Source organism: Apteryx mantelli, chromosome 2 (assembly GCF_036417845.1).
Source record: "Apteryx mantelli isolate bAptMan1 chromosome 2, bAptMan1.hap1, whole genome shotgun sequence".
NCBI classification, from domain to species: Eukaryota; Metazoa; Chordata; class Aves; order Apterygiformes; family Apterygidae; genus Apteryx; species Apteryx mantelli.
In genome coordinates, this window is record NC_089979.1 from 52,485,908 (window position 1) to 52,497,684 (window position 11,777).

Genomic DNA, 11,777 nt, shown 5'->3' on the forward strand with positions numbered 1-11,777 from the left:
TTGATCCAGTATAGGATGTTGTTTGCTCAGATTTTAATAAAAACTCCAACACCTCATGCCCCAGCTTGCATTTTGTGACTCTCTGGCATTGACTGATCATCAGTTGATAAGTTGATTTAGTTGAAAAATTAGTGAATATTAATATGCTTCATAGAGTTACTCCATGCAGGGTTATCAGTATGCTTTTTTGCCAATAATCAGCTAGGTTTCCCAGTGTTTTGAGGAAGAATTTGAAAGCCTTTTTCACAAGTAAATTTGCCATAGTGGATCTTGAACCCATTATAAGATTGTCCTCTTTCCATGCTATGAAATGTTTTAGTCTTGCTTGGATAGACAAGATCTGTATGGTTTATGACTGAATTCCTAAAACCATATTGCAGCCTTGAAGTATATGGTATTGCTTGCATGAACAAGGTTTATTTATAAGAATTTCAAAGCAATTTGATAACTATGTTTTAAGAACTTACATAGCCTTTGAGTGTTTTCTGAATCTTGTTTCTTCTAATTCTAGTAAACTGTTCCATGTTCGACCTGTAACTCAAGGAGATGTATATAGAGCAGAAACTGAAGAAATTCCTAAGATATTCCAGGTAAAAAGAAATGAATTTTTTCTATTTAATTCTCTTCAGAAAGCTTAGCAGTTTCATTGAAAGTGTATAAAAATACATAGTGTTTCAACAGTAACATGGTAGTATTCTTTTTCAGATTCTGTATGCTAATGAGGGGGAATGCAGGAAGGATTTGGAAGTAGAATCAGTACAGCCAACAGAGAAGACAAATTTTCTGAATCACAAAGGCCATGAATTTATTCCAACATTGTACCACTTTCCAGCCAACTGTGAGGCCTGTGCCAAACCTCTCTGGCATGTCTTTAAGCCTCCTCCTGCCCTGGAATGTCGAAGATGCCATGTGAAGTGCCATAGAGACCACTTGGATAAAAAGGAGGAATTAATTGCGCCATGCAAAGGTATGCTCATGTTTTTTGCATCCTGTGTTCTCTGCATTTTTATCCAGACTTGTTAAACCATCAGATGCAAACAAAAGCACTTAGTATAAAAGTGTTCTAGTCTTTAAATTTATGAACTTAGATGTGAAAGGTGCTGTTAAAATAATAGACCATTAAGACTGCTTATGAAGAGGCAGCGGCGGCAGGCCTCTGTAGGGAGGCTTTGGGTGGTGTAACTGGTGTAGTTCTGCTGCAGACCTTGAGAGCACAAGGTTCCTAGAAGGTTGTGCCCAGAGACTCAGCAGCTACTTGGTTTCCAGACCATTCTCTCCATCCTTCTAGATGGCCCACATTAGGAGCATGGCAGTGCTGTGTCATCCAGGCTGCGCTAGCAGCTTTGAAGACTGGCTCTTCAGCCACTTCATGCATTGCAGGAAAGCTTTCCTCTCTTTGCTCCTGTGAAGTGGAGTAGTTGGGGTGTATACTCTGGAATTCAGTCATAAAGCACTCACACAACTTTCCAGTTTATTAAGACTGAAATTAGCGTGAGTTTCCTTGATTCTGACATCAAGGTTAGAGAAGGGAGAATCTTTATATAGAGAGATTTATATAGTTTCTTTTCGTGTTTGTAGTTTCCAACATTTGTTGTGTTCCAAAAATATATAAACCATTCCAATACAGATGTGTATATTGATACCAGTGTTCTTCCCAGTGGCACAATTGCCGTGTCATCATTTTTATTCTGATGATTAGTCCTAGTTTTCATTGAATCATCTTCCTTCTTTTACTTATAGTGAGTTATGATGTAACTTCAGCAAGAGATATGTTGTTATTGGCACCCTGTCAAGATGAACAGAAGAAATGGGTGACTCATTTAGTAAAGAAGATCCCTAAGACACCACCATCTACTTTTGTTCGTGCTTCTCCTAGAACTATGTCTACAAGATCCTCAGCGAATCAGTCATTCCGAAAAGTTGTTAAAAATACTTCTGGAAAAAATAGGTGAGAAATAAAGTACAAAAGCTACAGGTCCCTTAACTCAAAAACGTTTTTATAAATCTTATTTAATGGGAAGTTGTGTAATAATTCCCTAGTTAGAACTGTTGAACTGATGATCTAAATCTTTGCTCAGATCGTGAGAGGGGAAATAGACAGAATGTTCCTGGTGTTGTACATTTACCAGTTCTTTGAATTTGGGAAGATACAGTAGAGATGGCAGTAGAGTCATCAACCCTTTGAGGGACTGGCCTGCCAAAGCATGTGAGGGAGTTGTTTGAGTTTTTGGCTGTTCAAGGGCAAGGCCCAGCAGGTATTTCAGCGATGGCATTTAACTGCAGGGATGATCCGCATACAGCCATCCATAGATTGACCCACAGAGCTTGTGTAAACTAGAAGTCTCCCACAAATGGGGGCAAAATGAGAAATTTATGCATTAATGACTCAGGAATTTTTGTCTGAGGCCACTGAGAAATTTCTGTGATTCTCAGGCCATTGTAATGCCATTTCTTTTGGTGTCAATGGCAGCTTAAATATTAATTCCCTTCTTTCTCCTTGGTTGCTCATTCCCTGCCATCTTCTGTCCCATCAGTTGTTTTGGCAAAGCTGTTTATGAGCCCATGCATTAACCAGAGCCAGAGTTAAAATGCCCATTTTTTAATGCTAGGTTATTTTTAGCTTATTCTTAGCCTGGATTGTTTCCTTATTCAGTGTGCCCCTTCCTTTCCCTCAAAACAACTGAGGGGCAGGCAGATTGAAGTGGAAATGAGTGTCTCAGTAGGGAAAGAGGCTTCCTGGGTGGCAGTGCTACCAAATAACCGAATGCAAACTTTTGCATTACAGATACACTTTGTCTTCCTCTTCCCTCTACCGCTAGCTGGTGGCCTGGAGAGGTATAACCTCTCCTGCTGCGGCAACTGGTTTGCCTCTCCTGCCCACCGTATCACTGCCATGAGAAGATACTATTTCGAGGGGCTCTTAGTGAGTTGGCGTGCAATTTTCAGGATAGAAGTTATTATGAAATAACTGCTTATATGGAACTGTTGTGTTTCATTGTCATCCGTAAGAGAGAGATTTTCATCCTTAAGTGTAAGGAATGCTGATAGTGAAAGGAAAGTGCATTTTTATTGTCTTTGTGGAATATATCCAAGGCTTTTCTTAAAGACTGAAATAGGGTGGAAAGAATTATTTTAATACACCCTCTGTGTGCATCTTTAAGCTGCATTAATTGGAACCATGTAGAACAACACCCGGAAGATCAACATCCCGATAGTACAGTTGAAAAATGCTTCTCTGTTAATGAGCATACTCGTTCTTCTCTCCACCCTGCCAAACCTTGCCTATGTGGAGTTCACTTTTTAAAGGCAGTGCATGCTTACTTAATTCACATTTAGATTTTTAGGGTGGTAGCCTTTCTTTCCTTTTCCAAGAGGTTGCTTGAACTTCATTCTGAATATGCTGTTCTTTCCATTTGCACTTGCAAGGCCCTCTGGTAGCTGTAATAACTGTGGGGTTTTTTAAAGCTCTGTGGCATGAGGAGGGGTCTTCAGTCCAGATATGCAGCAGTTAGTGTAAATATACCTCCTGATAGGTTCTGAAGATGACATATACACACACACACATACACACACACACACACACACACACACACACACACAAAAACCCCAACACATCTATGCCTGTCTTAATTCTGCTTAGTTCAAAGATTTTTTGAAAAAGGTGTAGCTGTTATTCTGTTGTAGTACCATATTAGGCAAAACAGCTCTGAGGTACAGCTATGTCTCATAGCTGTCGGCTTTTCAGTGGGTTTGTTTTTTTTAAACAGTAATACCTTTTGATTTCTCAGGTTTTTCATTTCAGATCTTAACTTTTTCCAGGTATATCTAGAGATAATTGAAGAAGCACAGGGGCTTTCATCTGTACTCTTTTATGGAAATAAATCAACTCTCTTAAATCAATTCATTGATTCTTTTTCACTTTGTTTTAATAGAGGTATTGACTTGTGATTGCCTTTAGCAAGAATAAGTTTGCAGCTCATTTCTTATATAATGAACAGATATACATATTTGAAAATTTACAATAGCTCTTAAAGGAATGGGTCTGTTTGAGGAGATCAGTCATTCGGATAATTTCCGTTATTATTGGCATTTTTCATGTGAGAGTGGTAGAGAATCACATATTTCAGTACTGAATAGGACCTTTATTAAAATGAGAAGACAGTATTATCTTTCATGCTCATTTTCTAAGGCTGTGAGCCCTAGAGATACATGGAGTCTATCTAATAGCTCACCAGCACCAGAAGGAGGAGAGCTGCACCTTCCTGCTCTTTATCTTTTGTCAGCTCTTGCTCGGCAGATTACCTCAGTAAACTGATTTTATTTGCCAGTCCAGCAGGGAATTAATCCAGGAATGCTTTCTCTGAGTGAGAGAGAAAAGAATAGAAAAGAAAAAGGCAGGTTGTTTCTAACTGGTGATGGCACAGCAGCTGATCTGATCTGATAGCCTGCTGCCACTGTGAGGGGGAGGGTTTTCCCTCTCTCTGCCTTCACAGTTCTTCCACGATTTACTCCTGGGCAGGCAGCGGCACTGATTCATGTCAGTGAGGGTCCGCGATCCAGTTGTCTGTAGGCAGAAAGCTGCAGACGCCTCTTGCTGAGCTAGTGAGTGGAAGCAGCCCGCTAAGGAGCATGATGATTGCTAAAGCTGATGAGAAGTAAATATGAGGGTGTTCATATTTAGGGAAGGGGAGAATAGAAAGAAGAGCAAGTGGAGGAACAGTGGGACCTTTTTCTTACAGGTAGCAGTGAGTTGTTTGATCAGCTGCCCTCAACTCCAGGTGCTGTGCCCTGCTTTTTTTGCTTACCCTGACCTCTTTACCTAAGCATGCAAAGGAAGAGGAGCAGTGATGATCTTTATGGAATATATGCATTTAGCTTTTAATAAGTGTTTGAAAATTGTTGCCTTGTTGGACAGTGTAGCAGAACCTGATCTCAGTGATGGAAACCTACCATGATGCAGTTCAGTAACTGCATACAGGCTTAACTTTATGCAAGTAAATTCACTTAAGGTTTTTCATTACTTCAGTGAACTCCAGATCAGGCTTCAAAGCATTGAAGTAGGCATTAAACGTGTTGCTGAATGGACACAGACTTTAACAAATGCTTTTAAGACTTTTTAGTACACTCATCTAAGTTTGATCCAGCTCTCTGTGGTTCATAGGCACCACTCTATTGACTCGATGGAGAGGTGTATCAGATCCAGTAAAAAGAGCTTCATATATAAGTTCACCTAATTTTATTCATTACTTTAATCACTTATCACTGATAAATATGAATCAGTTCATGATGAACTTAAAAGCAGTTGCATTACCGATTGTAGATTTGACACTATACAGTTATGATATGCTAACTTACACATATTGTATCAGCACAGTTGAGGTGTTTTATTTTAATATACTTGGACCAGGGCACTTGACAAAGTTAATGTGTGTTTAAAAAAGAAAGAATCTGGTGCATCAGCTGAGCTCTGGCAACTGCCATGTGCATGCTCTTAGCCCTGCAGAGTACCTTTTCTTGTCCTGCAGCAAAAAAGGGTCAACTTGCATTTGCCATGAGTACACCCATGCGTGTTTACCCTTGATTGTTTACTTGTAAAGCTGCAATAGCATCATCTGTCTGACCTCTGTGTTCATTTAATGTTATTTAAAATTAAGAAGAATTTGTGGAAGATTGCATAGGTCTGTTTTTACATGTAAATTGAAAAAAAAAATCATGTGTTAGATAAAACAAAGAATTTTTCATTTAAGCTCTTAGCAAACATGCACTAGCGTTATGAAGCTAATTTTTATATTCATTTTTCATTAATTGTCTGTTTTCTTCTTTGTTCCAGCTAACCACATGTACAGTGCTTAATGGAATCTCATGGGATGCGATCTGAAAAACAGGGCTCTTTTAACCACACAAAGCAGTGCAGACGGGCTGTTGTTCCTTTCAACATAACTATCACAGGCTTCAGGGTTAAGATTGCTATTACTGTCTCCTCCTTGCTTTGGCACAAAAGCACGCTGAGGGTGTTTAATTGCGGGTTTGCCTAAAGGTAGATTAGATTAATTATTACTATGTAATGCAAGTTAAAGCAAATAAAGCTTAGCTAGGTGTATGAAAAAGGTGCTGCCTTTTTGGATTTAAAAAAAAAGCCTGTCAATCATGATGAAATGCAGCCAACTCTCTTCGTATCAGTGAAAGAAGACGACTGTTTACCCTGTGAAGGGGATATTTATGTCAAGATGAGCATATGAAACTGCGTAGAGGAGGAAGGTTTCTCAATGAGAAGGACTGCAATTGCTTTCAAGACCCAAAGTTGTGTTCTTGAAGACTGCAGAACTAGCTTAAAAATGAAGCCTTATCACTTGAACTTCAGTGCCTTCACTGCAGAGTTCTTAGCAGCCTTAATGCTAATCACCCACTGTGGAATGGATCAAAGTGTTAAATATTTTGCGTTATGCTTTACAAAACACTGATTCAGCAAATTTGTAAAGGGGGGACAACAAGTAATTGCATTTAATCTATGCATTTTTGCCAAGCCATACCGAATTATTTTACTATTAGAGGCATTAGAAACTAACAGTAAAAAGAACCAAGTTTGGAAACATATTTTGGGGTACATCATTTCTATAACTGTATAATGTATTGCCTTACAATTTTAAGTGATAACGTACATTAAGTTAACAAACATTTAAGAAATGTATGCACTGTTTGAAATGTAAATTATTCTTAGAACACTTTACTGGGTTTTACATTGTCATTTTAGTGCCTTAATTTGAGATAATTGTATTATTGCCATGTCAATAAATGTAGAATTCTAAAACTAAACAAAGGAAACCTCTAAAAAACTATTGCATATCAGTGGTTTTTACTGAACTTTAATTGGTTGAAGTATTGTAGATGCTAGATACATTTTCTAAATTAAATACTATCTTTGAATGAGAATTCCTCTTACAAAGAAAGACTGGTCTGGCTCACAAGACAAGAGATGGGTAGGCAATGCAAACAAAATCATATAACACCCAAACTCCAGATAATTCAGGAATTTTCAGTAAATGCTGTCAAACTCTTGCTTTGTAGCGGAATACATTCATGGTATGGGCAGTATGGTTTTATTTTATTTCTTAACCAAATACCTCCTCAGTAATTTATAATGGCTTTGCAGTTGTGTATTAAATAAGAAGCACTGGAAAACTGATTCGTCCTTAGGACGATTTGCATGTTTCAAGTGGTATTGAAAGCCGCACTGATGGATATGTAATAATAAACATATCTGTTATTAATATGGTAATGACTCTGTGCTCATTTAATGAGAAATAAAGTAATTTATGGAAGGACCCTTTTGAAAATGACTGGCATGGTGTTTTCTCCTGACTGCAGTTTACACTTCTTTGTAAGCATTCAGACATTGCAAGAGGTTCTGGTACAAGGTGCATTTGCAACATAATGCCTATGGGACTCTGAAAAATTTACTATTCTTCATGTATAAGTAAATACCATAGTAAATATAATTTAATATAAATTGTATTAATACTGTATAAATGAAAAATTATAAAATTTGTATAACTTACTGGCCTGATGCTGTAGCAGCCTAATTGCATTATGTACATTCAACCACCACCTTCAATTTACCTTGTGATTGCTGAGGTTCTGGTGTAAAGATTCTTCATCCTTCATGATGTGGGTTTGGTGTTTCAGAAATGCCACTTATTTGAGGGGAGGGAACCCAGAAAAAGGAATCTTGTTTGTTCAAAAGAAAAGGCCTGACTTTTGGACCAGGCTGCCCTCCCTTAGCAGCCTGTGCATCCCATGAAGCTGTCCGTAAGTCTCTCTGAGTAATCTGCCAAGGCCTGCCAGACAGTGGAGTAGGGACAAGTTACTTGGGGATGATCGGATGTCCATTGCAGGTCTCACAGGTTGGAAGTAGGGATAACAGCTGTAGGAGACCCAGTAGATTTTGGAAAGTTCCTCTATACTGAGCTTGGTACATCAGAAATGTCAGCAATTTTCAAAGCTATGGATGTAGCACGCTAAAGACCACCTTCCAGCTCTCCAGTCTCTTGCAGCATTGACTGTTAGCTTGCAAAGCGTAACAGGTGATAATTGTGACCTGCCATATTCGCCTGTCATGTCCCCAGTGGGAAATAATATAGTAAGATGAATAAATTTAAATGTATATCACTTAAATACAGATATTATTTTAGGAAACTGGGAGCATTAGGAAAGGCCTATGGTCAGGTCATACTCAAGAGCTGGATTGATTAATATTTAGATTGCTTTTCCACTTTCCATTATGTGTAACTGGCTATGTGAACAGTCTCAAAAGCTCTTACTGATTCATTTCTTAACCAAAAAAGTCTTGTCTCATAATTCCAGGTTTTATGATTGGAAAAACAGCATGAAAACTGTTATGAATAGATAATGACTAGTGGGAAGAGGGAAGAACTGTGGAAAAAATGGATTTGCTTCACAGACTGCTAAAAAAGCTATGGAAATGATAGTATGCTGAAATACTGCATGTTTCTAAATGCTTGGGAAAAAACAGCAGATGTAATGAAGTGTAAAATTACATTGACTTGTATGTGTGGGGTAAGTTGCAACTAAAATACTGTAATAATAAAGTCTAGACGTGCAAATTACAGTTTGTGTTCTGATATACAGATGTGAGCACTTGTTTACTATAAGCAAGATGTCTATCTACACAGGAATAGCTATACTTTGCCAAATGTTTTTAGTGTTTTAAAAGGTAATTCCTACAATCTCAACTGTGCAGGCAGATATTTTGGGTATAAAACATTGTTTTTAAATCTTTAGCAAGCTATTGGCTCGGCCATTCAGAAAGAAGATACTAGTTCCCTGCTATGCTCACTACAACTCCACCTTTTCATGCTCTTATCTTACTTTGCTTAACTATTACCCCTGTGATTAATGATTAATCTCTTGCACGATTATTTTACTTAGCCACATCTAATACAGCGCCATGGAGAATCATCAAGAGATGTGAATGTATCAGCTGTGAAGAGCTGGCATAAATCAACCTGATATCATTCATTTCAGTGAAGCTGTAGTTTTATACACCGTTTGAGAAACTGAGAAGTCTAGATTTTTCTGCCTAACAGTGATCATTTTTTGCTGATTTGCTTCCACCTTTTTTCCATTTTCTATTACTGCAGTAGGCTGGCTGCTCATTAACATTGGTAGAATGCCAAAATCTGTTCTGTGTCTTTCCCTTTTCAAGTCTCCCTGTTCCTGCTGAAGGAAACAGGAAAAGAAAATGATGGAAAAGTAGTTAATTGTGGCAAAACAGTCTGAGAAGAAGATACTGCCTCTCCCCAAAGCGGGATTTAGCAGCAACCAACTAGGCTATAGCCAGAAAGTCAGCAATCGTGCAGCTCCTTTGAGAGAAGTGGCCACAGGTGCTGAGCTTCCTTTCTTTTAAGAGCTGATGAACACTAGTGGTAATTTTTCATGTACTAGTTGAGAACACATGAGAAATGCAAACAGAAAAGGAACAGTGATTATTTTTATTGGAAATGGAAAATAGTGTAAATTTGTAAAAGACAGCATTGATCATAAAAACTCATAATTTTTGTATAACTGTGAGGGATACTGCCCTGTTTTCTTTATGATTCTCTTCTGCATATTAGTAGCAACATACAGAAAGTGGAAAAATAAAATACAATATGAAACAATTGCCTCTCTTTCCTCTTTGCTGTTTTCCTTTTCCTTGTGTTGACATTCCATTTTCTTGTGCTTGCTTTCCATTTCCTTTAATCTTCACAGTCTGCAAATGATCACTAGGGCATCAGTATATGACTAGCATTTCTGATGCCATACAGCCTTCAAAGATATTTGGAAAAAGAGCAGAGAGACTCTGATCTAAAAGAATTACAAGTTCTTTTCTGTGTTCTCTACTACCTCCTTGTGTTGTGCTTTGGTATGAGTACAAGGAGTACATGAAGATAGAAGCAGGGGCAAGGTAATACCAGACCAGGGATACATCAACAGAAACATTTACTGTTCTTAGATGGAAATAATCATTTTGGTGTTATTAGAATAAATCTGTAGAGAAAACGGCCTGATTCTCTCTCAGGTCTTGTACTTCTAACTCAATTTTTTTGCTTTTATTTTTTCCTCCTAATTGTCTAAATTGCAATGGGTGACACAAGAATCCAGATCGATGTACTATTCTTGTCATTTATCACCAAACAAGACTCCTTTGGCACTTTGGAGCCACAATCCCTACCTAATAGCTAGTTATCCTTGTTAAAATCAAGTCTTTAAAGGAAAAAACTCCAACAAATGAAAAGTATTTCATAAATGACGTAACTTTCTAGGGAGTATTTTATTCATGTTAATGAAAAGAGTATCAAAATCTATGTAGATTATATACAGGAATGGTTATGCTATGTTTTTGACTTTCCTCTAGTTTTTTTTTTTCTTTTCCTTCCCTCAAAAGTACATTTTTAGTGATCCAGAACTCAGAAGTTTGAAAACCACTGAAAGGGAGCATGTAACACTGGAATGGGAAATACTAGGTATGCTACATGAAACAGCTCCTGGATTGCTATATTATCCTTTACCCTGCTATGACACTTTATATCAGGTAGTATTGGAAGTCACACCTTATTTACATTGTATTTTTCAGTTTGTTCTTACCATGACATAGGGACCAAATGTAACTGTGGATTTCGTAAAGGGCGTGCCTGGGTTGTGCAGCACCCCAGGCCCCTAAGCGGGCAGCTTTAGGAGACTCTACTATGCCGGGCAGCCCGGCTCATCTCCGCTCTGACCATGCTCAGCTACAGCATCGTGTGAGATGGTGGGCAGATCACGCGTACTAGGGTTTTTGCAGATACTTTGTTCTTGGGTGTTCATTTTCTGGGTGCTCATGTTGAGATAGTCAAGGTTTGTGCTGCAGAAATGTGGAGAGCTCACCTTTGCTTTGAAGGAGAACTTTTCTTTAAACATGTAAAGCACTGTAAAGTACTAGTACACTGTAAAATCAGACTTAAAGCACTGAAAACTAGGATTCTTTTCATTTTAATAGGCATGGCAGTTATCTGTAAGAGAAGAGTTAAATGTGTGATATGATCTCATCTGTGCTATGAATACATTACATACATTAAAGTTTTTAAAGCAAAAAGATACATAGGAAGGTTCCCAAGAACATTATGTTCCTCATAGAAAATAAAATGTACAGTAAGAAATGCTCATAACAATATATTGGAGGATAGCACATCTTCTGCTTAAAAAAAATAAGAAATATAAATGCAGTATTTTAATTCCTAAGACTCAATTATTTAAAATGAAGAATGCCATCTTTGTTCTATCACAGACATTGCAAAGGTGCCTAAAACATGCCTTGCAAAAGGGCTTGCCTTCCTTCCCCACCCTTTTTGCTGTACTGTAGCATCTGCTTGTGCTGTTTGAGGGTAGCCTTGTTACCTGTGCTCTTCAGAATGGAGCTGCTGTAGATTTCATGGAGTAAAAACCCTCTCATAAACAGATCTGAACTTGCTCTGACCCATCTTCCAGCCTTAATAAATCCTGCTAAGCCTACCGGCCTGCATGCAGTATTGTGCTACCAGGACTACCCAGCTCAGCTTTTGGATCAAAGCTGGCTTGCATCCAGCAAGCTTGGAACACGAAGAAAAAGAGCTTGGGTCAGCCTGCAAAATGCCACAGAGACACAGGCCACACAGGCAGTTCCTCCTTCCAACTTCTTCTGCAGACCCAAGCCGTGATTCCCTTAAGGCTTCTTCACTAAGAAAAAGGATGCTTGTAATAAT

At 38.3% G+C, this 11,777-nt stretch overlaps 1 protein-coding gene across 1 annotated transcript in view; it reads left to right on the forward strand.

Annotated features, from left to right (window-relative positions):
- Positions 1 to 8,626, forward strand: part of ROCK1 (Rho associated coiled-coil containing protein kinase 1) — a 93,035-nt gene extending 84,409 nt beyond the window's left edge. Inside the window, exons 30-33 of the mRNA XM_013942995.2 lie at positions 512 to 590; positions 706 to 967; positions 1,741 to 1,948; positions 5,831 to 8,626. Coding sequence (XP_013798449.2) covers positions 512 to 590; positions 706 to 967; positions 1,741 to 1,948; positions 5,831 to 5,834 — 553 coding nt within the window. The 3' untranslated portion in view covers positions 5,835 to 8,626. The remainder of the gene's footprint in view (positions 1 to 511; positions 591 to 705; positions 968 to 1,740; positions 1,949 to 5,830) is intronic.
- The last annotated feature ends 3,151 nt before the right edge of the window (positions 8,627 to 11,777 follow it).